At 39.9% G+C, this 23,786-nt stretch overlaps 2 protein-coding genes across 2 annotated transcripts in view; both read right to left on the reverse strand.

Annotated features, from left to right (window-relative positions):
• The window catches only part of LOC145780713 (calpain-7-like), a 97,940-nt gene extending 85,939 nt beyond the window's left edge, over positions 1-12,001 (reverse strand). The window contains exons 1-2 of the mRNA XM_082592333.1: positions 11,900-12,001; positions 6,168-6,281 (exon numbers count right to left, since the gene is read on the reverse strand). Coding sequence (XP_082448459.1) covers positions 6,168-6,281; positions 11,900-12,001 — 216 coding nt within the window. The remainder of the gene's footprint in view (positions 1-6,167; positions 6,282-11,899) is intronic.
• Positions 12,002-20,344: 8,343 nt separating this feature from the next.
• Positions 20,345-23,391, reverse strand: LOC145780714 (uncharacterized). Its single transcript, XM_082592334.1, has 2 exons — positions 20,779-23,391; positions 20,345-20,413 (listed from the first exon to the last, which is right to left on the reverse strand). The coding sequence occupies exons 1-2, from the start codon at positions 23,389-23,391 to the stop codon at positions 20,345-20,347; spliced, it is 2,682 nt and encodes an 893-aa protein (XP_082448460.1).
• Between the last annotated feature and the right edge of the window lie 395 nt (positions 23,392-23,786).

Below are 23,786 nucleotides of genomic sequence, written 5' to 3' on the forward strand. Positions count from 1 at the left end.
TTAAATGCCTTGAGTCATAAACAGTATAACGTGGAACCGATCATCTCAATGTAGCTAACATCTGGGTACCCATTGCACTTGATGTTAGAATACACGCTTCATTGCTCGGAAAGAGCTCTGATCAAGTGCAAGATGGCCACAGTCCGCCACAATTTCAATAGCATCTCTCACCCAGCATAATGTAGTCTATGTATCTAAATCATGTGGTAAAAAAATAGATTAAGTCAGCTGAACTTAACGATAACCTTCTGTAATGTATTTTAGGTTTCACTATTGATCAGTTAGCATTTCTACTTGTATCTTGTATGATTATAAATTCATAGGCGCCGACTTTTATTTTTGCACGGGGTGGCGGATAGCACAATATGGCAACATAAAAACTTTCAAACTGCATGTTTTTGTTTGATTTTTACTAAGCGTGTTTCGTAGATGGCAATTGTCTTATCACACCTGATTTGTAGCTCGATAATTTACAAAGCAACTTTAAAACAAAGCACAGAAAGTATGTCGTGAATTTTATTGTTACATTGCTGCTCTGACACTTAACATTTGGCAAAAGTATTTTTGCGAACAGCAGCTCTGTCAATCCAACTGTTAAGTTGTAACCTTGCAGTTTCTGCTTGATAAACATTTAAAATTAGGACGTGGTTCAATCGCTGTTGCGTCATGGTAGATCGCAAGTAGGATTTTATGCGCCTGAGTGCACTAAACGATCGCTTCGCCTCGCAGGTGGTGGAAGGCAACGATAAGTATATTTTCACACTGCAGACCACGTTGGAAGCATTAATGAAATTGTTTCATTGCTTGCAAATAGATCAAGCAGTTGCGACATAGTTGCAAATCGGACAGAATGCTCTATCTTTGCATCTATCGTATTCTAGCCACGGGAATTCGCTCTCCCACGATTTTTGAAAGCTTCTCCCTTCAACAGCGATTATCCTGCTCGTGCTCGGTTCTTCCACCTCCCTGATCGTGCTAACGCCTTTTGGCAGTGGCACACTTTCGTTCAGGCGGTTGGTCACTTTCATGCTGGCTGAAATCCTGACTAGACGCAACAAAAATGACCTGCAATTTTGAACGCTTTTTCGGTGGCATCTTTAAGCTGAATAAAACTAGAATGTCGGCGAAAACTTTTACTGGACGACTTTTCGTAATTTTTTCTATGATGTAACAAGCAACTCCTATGTCAGACCAATAAATTCCCGCCTCAGACTTTTACAGGACGACTTTTCGTGATTTTTTCTATGATGTAACAAGCAACTCCTATGTTAGACCAATAAATTCCCGCCTCACAGTTTGTCATGCATTGACACGCAATATTACTGCATGAAGTAGATAACAAAGTAGAAATTAAAGCATGAAGTAGAAGTAGATAACAGTACACTCCAATTGAAATCGGAAAATAATTCAAAATGCAAAATCTTGAGTAATTGAAAAAGGTTGCTTTTATTATTGGGAATTGGGGTGTAGCTTTCCTCGAATAGAATCATGTAAACGTGTACATTTGCAGAACGTTAAAACTGCTACTTTACTAAGTGCACTTTTTAAATAAAACTCAAAAAGTTTCGAAAATTGCATTTTTTAATGAAATTTGAAAATAGATATTCATTTATTTATTTAGGGGGTGGAGCTATCAATCACCGAGATAATTTTATTTCCAAGTATTTTATAGCTGGCATAATTTATAGCCATATCATGAGCAGTTTAAAAAATTTCAAAAAAGATTTTTGAGGGAGGCAATGGAAAGATCGTATTTTATTGATTAATAAATCCCATTGTAAACCTAACAAATGTAACAATGACTTATGACAAGTAACAAATAAAACGATCGCAACAACAACAAGGAAAAAACTCGTAGCCACACGTGCTGTGTAATCTTCACGTAGCTTGCTTGATGTTACGCGAGTATCATGCTTGTGACAAAAACTATCATTTTCTTCGCAATACTGTATTGGTTCACCTCTTGCTTTACGTTGACTTGAAGCGAAAACCAATGATCAAAAAAAGATTAAAACGTCCGTTCAAATTACATTTATTTGCAGCAAGTAATGTAACCTAAACGGGGTGGCTGCCACCCCGTCACAGCGGTTACGGGGTGGCGTGGCCACCCCGTAACCCCGTAAGTCGGCGCCAGTGAATTTATAATAATAACGTATTGTATACAGTTCTACTGTCTAATATTCCATGCGTATATTCATGTATCCATCATGGAGCTGAGGAAGAGTAAAATGAACAATGGTGGTTTGCTTGGTAATTTGCAGCCTTTAAAACATTTTAAGGAAGGACAATTTAGACCACCTACTGCAGATGTTCTTCAGAAATACATATATCATCTTCAATTAAATCCTCGCAACCACCAGAGTGGGAAACTCACAGCTTGGGATACAGCAGTATGTCTAGCAAAAGTATGGCAGTCTGCTTGCATTTCCACTGATGACAAAACAAAATATTCAAAACAAAATTATTCGTTTGGTTGATGAATACAAGAAATACAAACATGCCAAAAAGGAATCTGCGGCCTTAATTAAATTTCGAGAAACACCGACAACACTATTTATGATATCTCTCTTCCTGACAGACGTGTGCTAGAGAAGTTCCCACGTTCCCAACACCGACCTTCGCTTATCACTGCCCCTAAGCTTGTCTCTCCCATCCCAAGTGCCCCAGTGAAGCGATGGAACTTCAGAAAGGCCAATTGGAATCGCTACAGCCTCATAACCAATCAAACCGCGGCGGAACTACCCTCACCTTCTACCGCCAACGTGGATGAGGCTTACCAAGACTTCTGCCGTGCTATCAAATCCGCAGCTAAACAAGCTATCCCTCGCGGCCGCCGAAAGAACTACACGCCGTGCTGGGATTCAGAGTGCGAAACTTTATACCGCTCTTATATTCGTGCCTCACCAGGTGCTGCCTCTATCTCAGCCGCAACAAGACTGCTTGATCGGCTGGACTCGCGGAGGCTAGAGCGATGGAAAAACACCGTCAACACTATCAACTTTACACACTCTAGCCGAATAGCATGGAGTACTGTCAACAACCTTACGGGCCGTTCAGCACGCCCTTCCCGCCAATGCCCCGTTACTTCCAATAACATCGCATCAGAACTTGTGAAAAACGGGACGTACAAAATAGGCGACTGCAAGTTCTCCAAACTTGTAAAGAGGGAAACGTCTGATCTCTGGAAAATCCCAACACCAGATGAGGAAAGCATTTCTGGTGAATTTACGTCCGATGAGTTCACCGCTGCCCTACAATCAACTAAGACCCGTAAGGCCCCTGGTCCCGATAACATCTGCCCCGAACTTGTACTCCATGCTGGCACCGCCATGAAGTCTTGGCTGCGCAAATTTCTGTCTTCCTGCTTATGCCAACTCAACGTCCCCAAAATTTGGAGACAAGCCAAAGTAGTCGCGATCCTTAAGCCTCATAAGCCACAAGAGGATCCGAAGAGCTATCGACCTATATCTCTTCTCTGTATCCCTTTTAAAATCTTCGAACGTCTTATCTACACTAGAGTCGAACCAATTATAGACCCACTCTTGCCCCGGGAACAAGCTGGTTTTCGACGTGGAAGATCTACTGTAGACCAAGTCACTCTCATGACTCAAGACATCGAAGACTGCTTTGAGGCAAAGAAGAAGGCTGGTGCTGTGTTCCTTGACCTCACAGCCGCATACGACACCGTATGGCACCAAGGCCTCACCTGCAAACTCCTCCGCCTGCTCCCGGACAGGCACATGGTCCGCATGATCATGGAGCTCGTTTACAACAGAAGCTTTACCCTCACCACCGGAAGTGGTAAACCAAGCAGGTTACGACGCCTTAAGAATGGCGTCCCTCAGGGATCTGTCCTGGCCCCCCTTCTGTTTAACATCTACATCCACGACTTGCCAATCACGGTATCCGCAAAATACGCCTACGCCGATGATTTGGCCATTTTACACTTGTCGAATCAATGGGATACATTAGAAGAGACTCTAAACCAGGACATGTCGACACTTTCGGCATACCTCCAGAGATGGAGACTGAAGCTCAGCGAAACCAAAACAGTGACGACAGCCTTCCACTTAAACAACCGGGAAGCGAAGCGTGAGCTCAAGATCAACACCGATGGAAAAACCCTGCCCTTCTGCCCAAACCCTAAATATCTAGGGGTAGTCCTGGACAGGTCGCTCACTTACCGTCAACATTTGGAGTCACTACGCAAAAAGATCTCAACACGCACAGCTTTGCTAAGGCGTCTGGCTGGCTCAGGCTGGGGAGCCGGAGTCGATACCCTGCGCATTGCCACCATCACGCTAGTTCACGCTCCAGCAGAATACTGTGCACCTGTCTGGAGCCGCAGTGCCCACTGCCATCAAATTGACACTGCCATAAATGACGCCTTGCGTATCGTGACAGGATGCCTGCGACCTACACCATCGGAAAATCTCCCTGTCCTTGCAGGCATCCAACCAGCTGAGCTTCGTCGCGAAGAAGCTATCCTGTCTCTTTCTCGTCGCGCTACGAACCCCAACCACTTGCTCTACTCAAGTCTCTATGAGTCTGTAAACGAGAAACCTCAGCGACTGAAATCGAGACACCCATTTGTACGTGCCGCACAACTCCTGATGAAAACTGCTGAAGACCAATCCATCAGTGCGGCTACCTGGGCGGACCACCAATGGAGCTCGGAGTGGAAGAAGAACTCCTCAAGACTCCAAAGTTTCATCTCCGACACCAGCAACCACCCAACCGGAATGCATTTGCCAAGGAAGGCCTGGGTGCGGCTCAACCGCCTGCGTACTGGCGTCGGACTATTCCGCTCGAACATGCACAAATGGGGGATGGCTCCATCCGCGATTTGTGAGTGTGGCAAGGAGGAACAAACCGTAGACCACACCATTTGTAATTGCGCCATCTACCATGCGCCAAATGGTGTGCGTGGTCTGCGTGAACTGGATGACAAATCAATTGAATGGCTGCTCGACACCTGCCCAAACATCTAGACCGCGTCGCCGCCACTGCCCAAGGGTGGTAAAAGGCAGAGCCCCTCGACCCTTGGAGTGGCGAAGAAGGTTCAAACGAAGAAGAAGAAGAACTGTATGGGTTTTATTGCTTTCATCTGCCGTTTGTTACTTTTCATGAATAATATCTTGAGTCGCTTCTAAAAGATTTCATAGTAGGTTACGATTAAAAAGTTGTGTGGTCCGATAACTCATGTGTAATTGACAAAGTGGCTTGCGACCGCAAAAAGGTTTGTCACCCCCGCTCTACCTAATTAAAAAAAAAAAATTTAAAGTTGCCCATCATGGTTTTATTGGTGAGTAACAACAAGAAGTCAATTTGTTTTTATCTCAAAAAGTAGTAGCCAAAACTTGTTTTAGTTTCATAAACAGATAGCCCACCCTAGAAAACATGGGGGAAGAGTTAAAAATTATCCAAATATGTTGAGCGGTTCTTGAGATATTGCCGTTTTTCTATTGCTCCTTATCTATGAAGCCACCTAGTGGCCAAGGGTTATTTCACTTATAACTCGAGAATCACTGGTCTGATTTTTATCAAATTTGCATCATTCTTCTCAGAAAAGTGAGAAGCATGTTTAAAGCCAATAAAATAATTAGGTGGTGCCAACCAATGTTCCCTTTATAATGAAATGACTTTAGCAATCCAATAGCTTGGTTGCTTGTCTCTTGAAAGGTTACCTGATGAAACAAAACTTTGCTAGTAATTGCACCGTTCTTTTTATTATTCTCTTATTTTACTTTGGGTTTGATTCTTATATTCCATATTACAAGCATTCTCTCAGCATATGGACAGTTAGCCCTTCTGCAAGTCCAGATGGTATCCAACAATTTGCTCAATCTAAGAGCATGACTAATGACTATTGCAGTAACGAAGGAAATAGGTGCATATGAGGTAGGCAACATAGAAATTAGGAGCTATTTTCTTAAAATGCATTTTATTGGGTACCGGTACACATCACACATAGTTGTTGCGATAGGTAATGTTTCATTAATGACGAAGTTATAAAGATTGAAAAAGATTAATGTTGGTTGTCTCAAATTCACATGACATGTGGTAGGACTGGTACATACTTCTCACATTGCATTGAAGTCATTCATCAAAACCTTCCAAAACATACTAGGCAATGGTTACACTTAAAGTTGCCAACAATTTCTAACCTGTGTTTGATGTGCAATCAATGTTTCAATTCTTTTATTGTATTCATCCGCCTTGGTAGTGCAATCGAGCTTTGAACCCGCCAGAGTCGCATGATGCAGAGCTTGCACAGCTTCCTGTAAAACAAAAAAGACATAACGTCGAATAAGCCTAAATTGATCGGTGGCACTTTGAACTTATCGGCAAATGTCTCACTATCATCGCAATAAATTTATAAACTAAATACTTTAAATTATTAAAATAACATAAATTTAATTTGAATTTCTACAGGTTATCTTCACTGTTCCATCCCATTTCGCTTCTCTATGACATCACAAATGTTGTCATTACCATCTGGTTGGTCTTTATTTGGGCACCTTAATTGAGGCTTTTGTGACATCCGATGGTGATAGCCCTTTGTAATTCTGAGTTTTTTTTAGAGAATGAATTAAGGTTATAATGTTTAATACTAGGCTATCTTTTCAGGTATTACCCAATTTATTGTTTTTGCATATTTTTCAAGATCTTCTGGTGATCCCCCTTTAACCCTTTGCTTTTCAACTTTTCTTCGCAAGGTAACTGCTCAAGAGGGGGCCGTTTTTTGACCAAATTCAACTGGCTGTTACGTGTCATCTGCTGGTTCATTTTAAACAGAATTTGTACTAATGTGTAGAAAAATCACTTTTCTATAAGTTTGAAACATTACTATTCTGACATTTTGTATGCTTAACTTGATATTTCATTTTTTGCAAAGTGTCACGGTTTCTTTCTATCTCTTATCAGGAAAAAGACTTGGAAAGGTTCAATGACATATTTTAATGGGTTATAACCGAAAAGCAGTCAATTAAATGTCGAAAGGTTCCACTAGTGAAATGATAATCTAACTTCTTGAAGGACTTTAACGAACGGCTTCTCAAATAACTCTAATTTCGAACACAATTTATATCAGCACCAATTCTCATCTACTTGTATTCGATTTCTTCAACTCTCACAATCAACAATAATTTCTGCACCAACTACCAATCCACAACTCATAACACAACTCTCATAATCAACTCGTCATAATACAACTCCCATAATAATCATTACGCAAATTACACCAATATTTATAAAAGGTTTGTTCGGTCTAGTAACTTCGAGAAGGTTACGTAATGTTGCATCACACGAACTCATCGTTCGGTCACGTTGCACTGAGCGGCGTAAACAAGCAAGTTTAAAGAAGACTCTAGATATGCACGTAGCAATTGAATGACCTAGAATACACGTTACATAATACAGATTTCGTAATCAGAGGTTACTTCAGGATAATGACTGATGATAACCTACAGCATAAGAATTTTACAATCAAAACAGCACGCTCGATCGAGATACAAGCAGCCCGTCGCAAGACCTCGCACATTGATTGTGACACAAATGTACCTAAAACGATTATTTTGCTTTATCTTGCTGCCTTTGAATTATATATAATACCGTGCTAAATGCCAATCTAATTTTACGCAAAGCGTTGCAAAACAATGAGCCGCTCCAACGCAATGCGGAGTGTGTGTGCCAGTGTATCATATTAGATACAGTAGCTTTGCGTGAGAATCTTACATCGTGCTTTACTTCTGAAATCTTCGTTGTAAGATGCCCATAGATATTTTACTAGTTGGAAAATCTGGCATTGTTTACATTATGCTACAATGTAAACAATAACTGAAATTTTCAGCAAACAATACAGTTTACAGTTTGTGCAATGCAAAATTAATATCGGCCTGATATCAATGGTTTATATTGTTTTCAATATTGAATTGAAATAAAAATTGCATTTGTTTTTCATAAGCCAATGCTTTCCAAAACTCATAATTTCTAGTTTTTATGGAACCAAGCATCCCTTAGCAATAGTACCTAATGCACAAATGCAGCATGTAACAAAGAATTAATCGAATTAATTATTAAATTATTAAAGAATTATTAAATTAATTATTATTACAGAATTATTAAAGAATTAATTAAAGTAATTAAAGAATTAAGAGTTAATCGGTTGCATATCAGAAATTTTTGGAAATCATATATAAGCCGTCGCCAAAGATTCATATAAAAATAATATTTTGTTGAAAATATAACCAAGAAAAATCAAAATGCAAATAAGCAAACATTTCAGAGGACAATTCATTTTTCTTGAGAAAAGAAGACAAATCCTCCTAAACGAGGATGTATGATTGATAACTCTATGTTATATACTGACATGACGTGGCTTTAGACATGATTTTTGCTTTACAGTAATTGTAGGATATTAAGTCACCTACTGGCACAGAATTGGAAAAATTCAAACAATTAGTATGTTTTCTAAAAAATTAAAACTGCACTTAATGTCTGGGTATAAATTAAGTAACTGATATAGTGCCATCAAACTGTTTTTACTTATTCTCACCGCATCTCGCTAATTACTGTATATTCGCTTTTTCCTTACCAGTAGCCTATGCTGTGTTGTATGTATAGCCTATGCCATTTTGTATTTCTGCATCGCTTCTTGTATTCCTGTTTTATATTGTACTGTTAAATTTCGTGTGTGTATTGTTTTTTATTTTGTAATGTATACAATATATATTTGCGTTCAACTCCGACACCGTTCCATGTCAAATAAGCTATGACACCACACGGGTGTGGCAGACTTGATGACCAGTTCGGTCCTTCTGCCACTCCCATCATCGTCAGCAAACATTAAAACAACCTAGTTCACATTGTAATCTTGTATTGTATTTTCCACATGTGCTGTTGATGCAAATAAAAAAACTTCTCTCTCTCTCTCAATTGCAGTAGGTCCTTTAAAATCTGCTTTAGAGCTTTTTTTATTAAGGGTTAAGCCTACAAAAATTTTTTTCAGTTTTGCAAATATTTCACAGATTCAGAGAGTCTTTGAATAAGCAAATCCACTTTTGCAACAAAACTATACCCATTTTGTATTAATTTTGTCTTGTTTGAGGATAAGGATTTTCATTCGCATACATCTGCCATATTTAACAATTGACTAGAATTAACTACCGTAAGTTACATCAAAATAAAATAATTTAATTTGGACCAAAAAAATAGTTTCATCATGATTTTACAATAACCCCAAATATCCCCCATAATGTAGCCTACAAATGATCATATGAATGTTAGACTGTTAGTGGTGGGCAAAAACTATTTCTCAACCATTCAGACTTACGAGTGTTCAAGACAAATTATTTCCTTTAGCCACAAAACTTGTTCTCATCACGTTTGCTTCAAATTTGCGAAGTATTTCGTTTCGACCTAAAAGTTTCTTTTGAAAAGCAAAGTCCAGTTTTTTTACTCTGATTCAATGTTTGAAGATGTTGAATCAATGTAAAATGACTGATTTTGTTCGCCAGTGATTTAACCCAAATAGAATTGTGGTTAAAATAAATCCAATGTTTGATTGAATGGAATTAAGTTCAATTACTAAGAATGGGCAAAATAGAATACCGAATATAGAATAACCGGTTGTGAAGCCTAACCGGTTTCAAAATGCATATGAAATCGGACACTTGAAACCGCTTTAACGATCAACTTTGCTCCACTCCGTCTGGTCGCAACAAATTCGCTGCAGCGAAAGTAAAATTGTTTATTGATATAGTGCAATGCGGCGTAAGAAAACGCACGAGTTTCGTTCGCAGGCCTCGAAATTCACGCGGACATGTCCGCCGTCACAGCATGTGATGTCCGCGGGAAATACTATCTAGATCGGTCATATTTGTCCGCCTAGAAATAGCAGGAACTAGCGATACAAATCGTCATTGCATAAGTAACACAAACAATTGTTGCGAGAATATAATTTCCAGCGCATTCTAGCGCGCATCTACAAAAAGTTAATACTGTATCCCTTAGCTTCTATACAAGCAGGAAAACTTTCGATTTTTACGTTGCTTCAACCATTGATGACGTTGAATCAGCGTAACAAAGGTGAATTCTTTGCTGAGAATCGATGGGAGTACCAATGCTTCTGCACTAATCACGCGCAGTCGTGCAACTTAGTTCAAGTCCTCTGCACACGTCTTTGAAGATCAATACTATTGAAGCTCTCATGCGCATATGCCTAGACGGCCCGGACTGCGCTGATTATAACCCTGAGCCTGCCGTGATCTCGTGGAATACTGATACTATTTTGGAGATGCGACCACATCACAGAGAGGGCAAAAAATAATTGTGCTTTCAAATAGTAGCGTTAGTGTAGAAGTTTTCCGACTCGTGCCCAGAGCCTTGTGACGCAAGAAGCCACAAGATCTGGTTCGGTGGAAGTTATTCAGTTATGCGACGTATTAAGCAGCTACTGCTACAGGGCACTTTGAGTCTTCAAGCGCACGTCGTTGGTCTGACGAAAGCCTTTTGAGAGTAACTTCCCTGAAGTTTTAAAAAGCCTTCTAAACCGTAGCTACAGTTCTCAAATGGCGAAAAATTATCAAGATAAAGTGATTAAACATGACGATCGACGTTAAAACTGGTGTGTCCAACGTGAGACTTAATTTGTCCGCCGAGATAGCTGCTTAGACCGGACACGTTTGTCTGACGGTCAACAAAAGAAATCTTTCATCTGCTTTTTCAGAGAGATGTTTTTCAAGTGCACGTTTAATTGCCACCAAGTTGAGATCCTGTTTGACTGGTAAACATTTAGAAAGCCTAAATTTGTTACAATGTGATGTTCATTTTTTGTAAACTCATAAAAATCATTAAAATGTGTCAATGGTAAAAACTATCAATTATTCTAGAATAGATATATATCTGTATTCTATTCTAGAATAGCTAATTATTCTATATTGCCCATCCCTATTAATTACTAGATTCACCCACACAACAGAGCAGAAATTAATTTTCATTGATTCAACTTTCACAGATGTTGATAGAAGAGTATGATTTGCTGGCTGGCCATAAACAGTTTTTTGTTAATTAGTTCATGCATTGGTGTTAATTAGGTCATCCCCTTCTTTTTTCATTTTTCCCATGCTGCCTTGCTTTGAAGTCTATTCACAGTGAGTTGTGACCGCTAACAGCTTGTACAACTAACGACTTACAAAGATTGTATTGCGATGCTTTGCAATGTCAGCATTCAGCAAGGTCCAACCTGACGTTTCTTGTATTTCTCTTGAGCCAAAAAAGTAAAAAACAGAAAAAATGAAATTGCGGGAGATTTGAAACCTACAAGCTCCAGCCTCCAACAACATCATTAGAGTCGCCTGGAAAAGCTTACGTGAGTTTGAGATATTGCAAATTATTCTGATCATTCGTAAAATTGTTGCTTGAAAGTTAGTCACAAATTTAACTGTTTCGCTTCGGACACTTCGGACAAAATTTCCGTCTTTTATCTAAGTAGTTTGTTGTAGTGACAAGTTTTTAGTGGTGTATCGCGTTGCACCCCATTTTCGATAGCCACGGGCTAATTTTACAGAAATACACTTTTTGAATAGACGTTTCAGAAGAGTGTTTCTTTTTCGGTCATTACATACAGACGAACGGATCCGGGAATCTTATGTTACAATTTTCCCACGAAGAGATTATGGTTTACTGCTGTGATCAGGTAAAAACCAGCAACTTTTACAAATCGTTTTCAGAATTAAAGGGGTTTCTCGCCCCCCTGGAATTGGCTTTCGTGCGAAAACGATCAACATCAATGTAATTAAAGCTTACTTGAGGACAAGAATACATAATTAAAATAGCACATTTGTTCAAAAACATATTGTAGCCTGTCGTGTGGCTACGTATATTGATTGACACTAACCTTGTAATAAAAAATAGCTTCATTCACAAAACCTTTCTGGTCACACTCCACAGCTGATGACGCAAACCGTGCTCCATCTTGTTCCAAAGCAACTACGTTCATACTGTATTGAATATGTTGTGCTTTGTATTAAATGTAATCTTCATCACTCCAAAAACTCTTAACTGGAAAAGCAATTGATGTCACTTTGACTTGGCTACTGGTATATTGCAATGGTGTATGGATCAACGATTTTTTAAATCTTGAGCCCATCAGGTTCTTGCTTTTTGAGATCCGAATTCAATCCGGCAAACTCTAGATGTCAGATCAGATCATTACAGATCTGAATTAATTTTTTTAACTCATGACAGATTCATACTTTTTTAAAAGAACAGAAATTGCGAGTAGAATATTGCTCATGGTACCTCAAAGCTCCAAGTTTTAGTTTGACTCGCCTCAGGAGCTATTAACAGTCCGTTCCGATAGCTCAATTGGTTAGCGCGTCACTTCTGGAATGAAGCGTCAAGATCAAGTGGCGCAGGTTCGACTCTTGGGGTGTGCGCTTGAGCAGCGCATGTTAAGGACTGCTCTCCATTCAGCGGCATCATAGATGGAATAATTCCCCTGCAACAAGACTTCAACATCGAAAACTTCACTCTGTCAATCTCAGTGACCGGGCCAGCGTCAGTGATTCAAAGCCTCTACATTCTACAAGCATGCAAAACTGCCAGGATTAAGCTCTGCAAAAAGCTTTCCTAGTCCCAGAATAAAAATTCAATTAGGCTAATCAATCAATAAAATAAGCTTAATTCAACACGGTGAAGTATTTATAGTAGGCTAGATGAAAAACAAAATTTCCACGATGACATACAGAGCACTTAACATCTGTTCAAAATGCAAACTAAATTTTAAACTGGATAAAATTTTATGAATTATGAAGCAAAGTGGCTAACTGGCTACCCTGATCATGTCATGAACATCGCAATCCCTAAAACTATCTGCCACTCCTCATGTTTACCACAATTTGGTCCACAAAAATGCCTAGTTTACATGAAACTGCTGTGGCAGGGTTCTGTTTTCAGAAAATTCATGGCGATCTATACTACTGGCAGGCCTTAAAACTCGTGTTTTTTTCCGGCAGCCATCGTGGCCTACCGAGAGCTCTTTTTCGGCAGCCAAATCTGCGTGCTTGGAGGCCAAAATACAAATAACGATAGCACAAGTAAATAGAATTAAACTTGCAACAATGCCAAAATGATCACTTAGTGTTGTTGAAGTCTGGGCGGCGTCCTGCTATAGAATCGCTGTACCACACAATAACTGCTTTATCGGGATTGTAATCCGGTATTGCGGGACCATCTTACGACACTAAATTGTTTCAACTGCTCGCTGCTCAGTAAATTGTTTCAACTGCGTACCGCCCAGGCATATCTATAACTACGGGATTGGAAACTCTATCCAGTGCTATACATCAGTAGGGTCATCACATACTACGATTACAGAGAGATTAACAAAACAAAATACCAACTAAAAGATACACAAAATTCGATTTTACAATAATAATACAAAATGTACACTCACATTAAAACTTAATTGATTATAAAAGTACATTTACGCTGCTAGAAAAAAAAACGATGAATCCAAAAAATGAATGAATGCAACGAGTCCAAAAACCGCCTACTGTTGTTCTTTAGCATTTTGCGTGCTGCAAATCGGATCAGAAGTAAATGAGGAGTGTTCAGCAATCAGTGAAATATGCTGTTGTATCATCAACTTGTTCACAGACCAATCTAGTACGAAACTAATCCGTTTACGATGTCATCAGAACTAAAACCTATAGTCATTCTGGAAATTTTTTAAGCAGCAAACAAAATACAACAGGACTGCACTAATGGAATACAAACAAATAAACAAACCAGGCAAGCGTAGACCTTACAATTTACAGCAGGTGAATTGATTGTTACACTTTTGGTTGTTCGTTTAGCCTAATACTTGCTGCCCTTTGAGGTCAATTTATGTGATTACCAGGGTTCGATCTTAGCGCTGGTCCTCTGGCCAATGTCTAGTGCGAGTTCCCCGCGTACCAGTACGAATCGTTTCGCACTGGTCCGACTGTCCAGTGCGAAAATATCATCGCATTATGTCGTTTGATCATTTAGTGCGTGGTTCTCGTTTGCGCTTCTATTCAAACAAGAAAACACGTGATCTGTGCGTGTTAAACCGTAAGAAAAGGCAGCAACATCACGTGTTAAATCATAAGAAAAAAGCAATCGCAACATCACGTGACGATATTAAATCGAAAGAAAAAGGGGAATTGCAACAACACGTGAGCTCTGGTAGCCCAGTAGATTGAATGTCTTGCCTAGATAAACTGTTGTTACTGTTATTGCCATTGTATATTTCCATGTTATTGCCACCATTCATCAGGCCTCGAAATATCCGGCGGACATGACCGCCGGAATGAACTCAAATGTCTGCCGAAGCCGACTCATTGGTTGGTCATAAATGACCGCCGCAAAATTCTTGACAAAAATAAAGCTAATGCTGCAAAAATATATTTTAAATTTGAATTGTTACAATTGTTTGTTTAACGCAATAAAATACGGAGCTGAAACAATAATAGTACAGGCAATTGCTTTAAAGATCACATTAAAGTGGCGTGGTTAACGAGCTGATGGCAAAAGTAGCCATTTTTACATCATTTCAACCCTGGGTTTTTTTTTCTCTGACGCTTTTCGGTCATTTGTCCGAAATGACTTGAAAAAATTCGGTCATTTTTTATTTATTTTGGTCATTTTTTCTGATGAAAATATTTCCTTTCAAGTAGCTGATACAAACCAAAATTTGCTCTTCCTGACTAGCTACAACATAGGCGCCAACTTTTTATGCTGTATTGATGCATAAAACAATTAGATGAACTAGCGATCGGCAGCAGGACAACATTTTTTGAAAGCAAACCGCAGCAGCTTCGCGATAAATAATCACTAGAACGAGTAGGATGCTACAATTCCACACCAAACAAAATCTGTCATTTTTACATTGATTCTACGTTTGCAGTCGTTAAATCAGGGTAAAAATGACGAATTTGTCTGGGTAGTTCTCCCTTTTCACAACGATTCAATGTCCGACAACATTGAATCTACATAAACACGACAATATTGCGAGCCGATGTAAATTAGCACTTCGGATTAACATTTTGCTAAAATAAACATTGAGAATTACAAACAAGACTTATAGCTGGTGATCGCAGCGTGATATTTTCCATACAATAGCAAATGTTTCCGCACAATACAACAGTGGTGATTATGACGCGCTGACCTAATTCTGCGTCACTCTTTGATACTAGACATTTTCGACAGTTAATCCACGATCATTCTATTGCAAAATTAAATACGGTAATTACCGTAGCTAGAAGAAACTGGCGGCCAAATTGGCCGATTGAGGAGGTAGCACCGGCGGTCATTCAAGCACTACTTAGCGGCCATGGCCGCCGGCTGCTTTAAGGCTTGTACTGGCCATCCCAACGTGGCAACAGCCAAATAATGTGGGGGCCTATACGAAATTTCAATTTACCGACTGAGATAAGTGTTACAAGATGAAATCAGCAATTTTCATTGCTCAAGTAATGTTTTTTAGCCTAAAAATTGTAAATACAGTGCCAATACGTAATTAAGATGTAATATTATTAAATAAGTGGCAAGAAAGCAGGAATATAGCTATATGTTAAGAATACCATAAGAATCAAGATATCAACAAAATCAAGGTACACGAAATCAAGAGTGACCCAACTTTCAAAACACTCAGTAATATGTTAAAAAATTCGTTTTCTAATCCAGAAGTATTTGTTTTTAGTAATAATTCATGCAAAAACGCCTTTTTTACACCTAATACCTGTTAGTTGCCAAAACTTAATAGGCCCCCACATTGTTTGGCTGGGGTGCAACCTAATTCGTACCATGAACAATTCGTACCGTCAGTTCGTACCTTGAAAAGATCGAGAGAAAAAATTAAAAAAAGCCGAAGTCGCTGATTGCAGTTTCCACAAACAATTTAAAAAGGTTAGGGTATCGGAGTATCCGTTAGGTACGGTATCGCGTATCCGCATTCCGCGAACAAACAAACTGAAAACACCGAGAGAAAAAAATAGAACATCGCTACGCTGATCGCAGTTTCCGTTTTTCCGCGGTTTCCGCAAACATTTCAAAATTTTTGCTAATGATCCTATGAGTTTGCCGAAGTAGCTGATCGCAGTTTCCGCAAACATTTTAAAAGGGTTAGGGTTGATCGGAGTTTCCGCACACATTTTAAAAGGGTTAGGGTGTTTCTGCAAACAAACTGAAAAGATCGAAAGAAAACAAAATAGAACAAAGCTGATCGCAGTTTCCGTTTTTCCGCATTTTCCGCAAACATTTTAAAATTTCCAGTAATGATCCTAAGAGTTTGCTGAAGTCGCTGATCGCAGTTTCCTCAAACATTTTGAAAGGGTTAGGGTTGATCGGAGTTTCGGCAAACATTTTAAAATTTCTGGTGATGATCCTAAGAGTTTTTGTTTGTCTGCGGAAAATTTTAAAATGTTTGCGGAAGCTGACATCGGCTTTCTATAATTTTTTCTCTCGATCTTTTCAAGGTACGAACTGACGGTACGAAATGCTCATGGTACGAATTAGGTTGCATCCGTTTGGCTGTTGCCACGTTGGGAAGGCCAGTAGTATAGATCGCCATGAAAAAATTACATTTCTAAAACCGTCAAGCAATGTTTCTTTGCCATCAAACCACAGATATTCCGTGATACTATAGAATTAACCGCCTGGTCAGTGACGTCATGACAAACTGTGACGTCATGCAAAAAACGCAACTACTTTTAGGAAGGGTGCAAAAACACGGAATAGAAGTGAAAGCGGAATGGATATTGATTTTTCAATACTTTATTTGTGGTGAATAGTGCCTCCGCCAAATGTACTGTAGCTTTCTCATTTCTGCTTAGATGTTAACAATTTTACCATCGTTGGAAAGCACGATGCTTCATCTACCCGAATAAATTAATTGCCAGTCCAAAATACTAAACTAACACACATTAAAAGACGATTCAAACGTAACCGCTTGACGAAGCTTTTTTTCAATGCATTCTTAAAGGCGATTCGATCATTGTTCATTATAAGCCGCCCCCGTTTGCTGTGATCTGTGAATAGTGCCTCCACCAAATATGCTGTAGCTTTCTCATTTCTGCTCGGATTTAAACAACTTTACTATTGTTGGAAAGCATGAGGCCTCATCTACCTGAATGGATTAATTGCCAGTCTAAAGTATGCATTATATTTATGTAGCGCTATAACTTAAACTTTACTATTTTGTACCAATTCTCAGCAAGTCATTTTTTACAATGAAAATACCAAACCAACACAAATTAAAAGAGTATGCCTTGGTTTATTCATCTGTTAACTTTCACATTTATATCTAATCCACAAAACGAGTAATCGTTGTTCAAACGTAACCGCTCGACGAAGCTTTTTACCAAAACAATGCAAACACAAAGCAATCAATTTCGAGTGTTCATTATATGCCGCCCCCACGTTTGCTGTGATCGGTGAATAGTGCCTCCACCAAATGTGCTGTAGCTTTCTCATTTCTGCTCGGATTCTAACAATTTTACTATCGTTGGATGCATGATGCTTCATCTACCCGAATGGATTAATTGCCAGTCTAAAGTATGCATTATGTTTATGTAGCGCTAACTTAAACTTTACTATTTTGTACCAATTCTCAGCAATTCAATTTTTAAAATAAATTGTTGGTGTGGTATTTTCATTGTAAAAATTGAATTGCTGAGAATTGGTACAAAATAGTAAAGTTTAAGTTAGCGCTACATAAATATAAAAACTTAAAATTCACCAATTTGTATCAATTCAACTAAAAATTAACCCAATTAAAGTTCAACATTAAAAATATAGCTTCAACAATCGGAAAACTTCACTCTGCCAATCTCGGTAACCGGCCCTGTGTCAAGAGTCTCTAGAACAGTGGTTCTTAAACTGGGGGGCGTGTGAGGTTCATAAGAGGGGCGCAAGAAATTGAAAAACTCTGCATGAATTATGACTAAACATGTCTTCACAACTACGCTGGACAGTCGATTGAAGATGAAACTTTGTGTTAGAGTGGCACAGTGTTTGTTGAGCGTGTTGTCGTCATCTCGCATTTTTTGTGATGTTTTAGACGTTGCTAAATGTTTCTGCGACACCTTAAATCTCGAACCGTAACACAACGGTTTTCTGGCACAGCAGCCTCGAGCTCTAATTGTAATAATAATGGCAACGACTGACTGACAAGTGGCAGCGGCTAGAAGTGTAGCAGTATTCCAAACTCTACCACAATAGCCTACCATGCGTAGGCTAAACTTTTTTTTAATATTGATTTATTTTTAATTAATCAATTCTATTGACATAAAATGAGTTGAAAAAGAGAAAGTATGACGAAGATTATCTGAAGTTTGACTTTATAGATGCCATAGCAGGCCTAAATGACCAAGTTGTACCACAATGCGTGATATGTTTTCAAAACCTGAGCAATGACGCTTTGAAACCAACTCGTTCGCAGTGGCATCTTGAAAAAACAACACCTTGACCATCAAAATAAACCTTAGCTATTTTCCAATGCAAAAAAGACTCTTTAAAAAAAATAAAGATTGCAAGTAGCGAGTGCTTTCGCCAAGCGTCGTAGGCTATATAGCCTATAGTAGAAAGGTCCGTTCAACATAAGTGCAGATATATTTCTACTATATCCCTGGCCCAAACATTTCGATCTGTCTGCTTCCCCAAGGATTATTGTTGACCAAAAACCGATCAAGTTTGTTGAAAATATTAAGTAGGCTAAGTCACGTGGAGGATTGACGGAAGGAAAAGTATGCAGAAAGTGTTCGACATCTTTGGGTTTTGAGTGTGAGTCACTCGGCAAGTATTCATGAAGCAATGACGCAACTAAGCAAGGCTCAGTTTCTATGAAGCAACTAGCATGAAAAGTTGGGTGCTTCAAGAAAAAAGAAGGATTACGAAGATTGTAAAGTTTCTGGCCTGGTTAACAACGAAAAACCCATTCTTGGTACCAGATGTAAACCTATCTTCTCTTTCAAACGGTCTGGTGTCCATCGCTGGAAAAGATGACGTCAATTGTGAACAAGCGGAGAAAATTGGTCAAAAGATCCAAAAAGGTTTAGATGGGTTAGCAATTACTATATATCGCATCAATCAATTGATTAAACCATTAGAATCCTTAATGGAAGTAAAAAAAACAGAAAGTAGTGCAAGTGGTAGGCCTATTGGTTCGAAAGTCATGTTCAATAGGATGTTTGCTGTTGCTGAAAGCGAGGAAAGCCTTGAGCAATTTTTCGAATTCGAGTTGACTTCAGAGCCAATGTCGATGTTCAAGGAAGGCATGATGAGAAAGCCTGCCAAACGTATGAAATATATCCAAAACCATTATACCCATGCTGTTGTTGTGTTTGATGTCTATCATGACGAAAGTACTAAAAGTCACGAGCACTTGCGCTGAAATTCCGTTCCACAAAGCACGTTTGTGAAAGTTGATCCGAGCAATTCACTTCCTTTTACTCAAGATCGCTACCTCATCTGCATCGAAACCAAGGCTGAATTCATCAAGTTTGTTTCTACCCTTCTGAGACAATCCGAAGTTGAAGTTCACAACTGCTCTGATGATTTTACTATAACATCTACATTGAAAATAACTGATCTACACAATAATAATAATAATGTTATGGTTTTATTTATTGTCGCTCTACAACAGCTAAGGTCTTTTAGCGACAGGGCTCATTTTTAATTTATATCAGGTTTACGATGTTATCACATTATTACCCGACTCATTCTCACTGCGCTATGCAGGATAGAACACAATCGGTACCGTTTTTAAAGTCTTTGGTTTGACCCGACCTGGAATCGATCTCAGATCTACCAGCACCAGCGCCGAAGGCGAAACCACTCGGCCACTGAGCTGGTATTGATCTACACAATGAGATTGAAACACGAAACGCACAAGAATGAAACTGCAAAGCAGAGGAGAAAGGCACATCGCATGGCGGTTAATTACCCGAGGCAAAATGCTCTGATGATGCTGACGGTTCCATTGTAGCGAAATCTCTTGATTATGCTTCTCTTCGAAAAGGTCCAGTAAATGTCATTGCTGATGATACTGATGTAGTTACTGTAGAAACCCTGTCTACAGAGACTACTTGAAATGAACACTAGCAAACTTGTATGAAAATGCAGTTTATGAATGGGAGCTAGCAAATATGTGCAACAAAGGCAAAAACTTGGTCACCCAGGTCGTACATGGCCGAGAGGCATAAAGGAAAGAAAGTACACAAACAAAGATGAAAAACAAAAGGTTCAAACCTAAGCAAATACCAAATCACCAGGTAACACCAAACAGGAATCAGAGAACAATAGCCAACAATGGCGTTTATGACAAATTAATTGTGTCTTTCAGCAGGTGATCAAAAACTGATTTAAATTTAACAATGTTCCAGTGCTGAAACATAAAAACAATATTAATAGGAGATTAAAACCCACATTTACTTACAGTGCTCTTTCCATGGCGGACAAAAACCAAACAACTAAATTTATCGAAATCTACTAGGCGTGCCTTGCGGAAGGCGGTAGAGAGCACCAACAAAACAAAAAAGGGAGCAAAGGAAACTGGCCGCTACACCCGCCCCAATGTAACCATGCCATCCAATGGTTATATTTAAGTCAAAGTAGCCTACACGCACAGAAGTATGGCCAACACCAAAAAAAACCCAAAAAACATTAATGTAAGATATACAATAAAAACGCATGCACACACACAATGGAAGACAGCGAAAAAACAACAATTCGTCGTACAATAGTCCTTACTCCACGGCCTCCAACAAGCAGAGTTTTTGCACATCTCGACGGGGAACTCACTGGTGTCAAGGGCCGCCCGTTTAGAATTCGCTCCACTTCGGTGACAAACGTCAGAAGTTCTTCATCATCTAAAGCCTTTTCATCAGTTAATGCCCATAGGATTTCACAAACCGATCTTATCATTCTCTCCCATATGCCACCTTGATGGCTCGCGGCTGTAGTGTTAAACTTCCATTCGATCCCACGGCAACTCAGCTTGTTGGCAATTAGGTTTGCATTCATCTTCTTCAGACCTTCTTTGAGCAAGCGGTCGGCGCCAACAAAGTTGCTGCCATTGTCACTGACAATCTGATTTGGAGTACCACGGCGACAGGTAAACCTTTGCAAGGCTTCAAGAAAGGAAGCAGTTTCAAGAGAAAGAGAGATTTCTAAGTGAATGGCTCTAGTGGCCAGAGAGAAAACACAGATGTAACGCTTAACCATGCTTCGACCACGTTTGACGATGATAGGCCCCATGTAATCTACCCCAGTGCACGAAAATGCCGCATTCCCGGGAGCTACGCGGAACTCAGGAAGGGATGCCATTAGCTGTTGGCCACGCGAGGCGCCAATGCTGCGACATTTTAAGCATTTCCTTGAAAACCTTTTTACCGTGGAGTGGCCTTTTACAATCCAAAATTTTTCGCGAGTGGTGCTGAGTGTGTGTAATGTGCTACAGTGTCCTTCCTTGCGATGGAAGAAATCTACAATGGGACCTGTAACATGATGATCACTAGGCAAGATAACGGGGTGTCTCATCTCCAAGCAAAAAGGTGATCTCTGCAGACGACCCCCAACCCGTAAAATACCGCCGAAAAGGATGGGACAAAGCTTTCGTAGTGGGGAGAACTTAAGGTTCACCGTATGTGTATGACTTGAGGAAGCATTAAAGGTCTCATGATCAGGCAATTGCGCTATCTCCCTTGCAAAGGTCTGCTTTTGCACAAGCCTCACTATATCGTCTGCTGCCTCGTTTAGCTCCTGTGCGGTCAAGCTTGCTTTACTGGGTTCATCAACCGCACTTCCCTTGAACTTAAATTTCAAGAATTGCTTGAAGCGCCGCATCCAATCCACAGCCCTTTTAAGGCGAAGGTATGATGAAAAGTGGTGCAATAGCTGAGCAAGTTTAGAACTCGGACTATCAGACTGTTGGGTTAATGCATTTATGCGATACTGTTTTTTCAACTCAGGACATTTGCTTGCCACAGAAGACACCAGATTGGGAAAAGAAGGCCGGTCGTTTTCACTAATTTTCACTGACGTCTCCATTAGCAAAACAGCCCTTTTGTTATTGACGGAGAGAGAAGAATCATCAACGTCAGGGCCATCATTGGAGTCGTGGTTATACATACATTCCATCTGTGTATGGAGAAGAGAACTAACTTTATGAATGAAGTTAGCATGTGCCAAGCTACTGTTAGGAACTTGGTCATTAATCGGGCCTACCAGAGTCCATCCAAGTTCAGTCTTCAATGCTACAGGACCTCCAAGCGGACTTTCTCTGCGCTGCAGTGAACGGTGGGCAACTTGCACATCTGCACCAATCAAGATTTCCACCTTCTCACCCACAATCTCTGGGAATCTAACATCATTCAAGTATGCGCGTCCTTCCGTGTCCCTCATTGTAGGGATGCTGTCACGTAACTCTGGTAGGTTTGCAACAACAAGTACATTTTTCAAGGGCACCACAGTGCTCTCATTGATGCCTTTAACCGAAAAGGAAAGCCTGTATCCTTGCTCTACACAAGTGCCACTTACAGTAGAAAGAGAGTATTTCACACTTTGTCCTCTCATTTGCAGCCGATCCATTAAACTAGTGGAGCACAATGTGGTATTAGACCCTTCATCCAAAAACGCATATGTGTTAATACAATGCTGGCTATCACTTCCATACACTGTGACAGGAACAACCTTTAACTTCACCATACCATCCCCTCGGGAGCACACAATGCTACTTGCACAAGTGACCGCTACGTCTTCAGTATCACCTTCAATAATCATGTTCGTGGACACCCTTGGATGCCCTTCATTCCCACCATGCAAGGGGCCTTGCTCTCCTTCTTTCCCATGAGATCTTCCGTTATGATGCAGGGAATGATGTTTCTCTGGACAAATCCCACACTTGCTATTGCTTTGGCAATGGCGAACGAAGTGGTCTCCTAGATAGTTGAAGCACAACCGATGGTCCAACACCAACTTCCATTTTGATCTTTGGGGCATATGATGGAATTTTTTGCAGTCAGCTAACATGTGATTTTCGCTGCAAACCACACATTTAGATTTCTCTATCGGTGCGCCGTGGGTGAAGTATGAGGATGCCCCTGTACTCCGCCAGTTAGATGCATCCGGCTTCATTTTATCTTTCCTTTGGCCAATTAATTGACCAAGAAAGCTGCGGTCAACTTCGGCGCGAGCTTGAAGAAACTCCATGAGGTCGCAGAATTTAACCCGGTCACCAGCTCCTAACAGCGAACTTGCTTTGCTAGCAAAAGTCTGCTGCAAATGGACTGGAAGCCTGCTAAAGATCTTTCCAATTGTCTGTTGTGTATCCAGATCAGACATCTCATAACCCTTGCAAGCCATTTCACAATTTCTCATCTCCCTGGCCAATCTGTTTATAGCCTACCAGCAGGATCATTGGCCCTGATTGGTGGACCTTCAGTTAACTTGCTTACATAAGCACCAACAATGGTATGCCGTTGGCCATAGTGGGACTCCAGTAACTTCCTTGCTTCTTGTTAGCCATGCTCAGAAGAGAAACACAGTACACAGCTCGCAATGCAATCTCTTGCATCACCTGTACAGGAAGATATAAGTCGATCCAGTTTAATAGCTGGATCCAACACACCTCGTATGACAAAGGAATCAAAATGAGAAATGAATTGATGGTACTTAGTAGGCGTACCATCAAACAATTCTTCCTCACACAAGGATTGGCTTTGATATTGCATGGCTGTAAATAGCGTTGGTTAAGGAAT

Source organism: Aplidium turbinatum, chromosome 12 (genome assembly GCF_918807975.1).
Source record: "Aplidium turbinatum chromosome 12, kaAplTurb1.1, whole genome shotgun sequence".
In the NCBI taxonomy this organism is placed as follows: Eukaryota; Metazoa; Chordata; class Ascidiacea; order Aplousobranchia; family Polyclinidae; genus Aplidium; species Aplidium turbinatum.

Bases quoted from the DNA above. Each gene is read 5' to 3' on its own strand.
- LOC145780714 (XM_082592334.1), bottom strand. From the start codon at position 23,391: ATGGCTTGCAAGGGTTATGAGATGTCTGATCTGGATACACAACAGACA. The intron at 20,414-20,778 runs GTAAGGACTATT...TTTATGTTTCAG, and splicing joins TGCTTGTTGGAGGCCGTGGA to CACTGGAACATTGTTAAATT.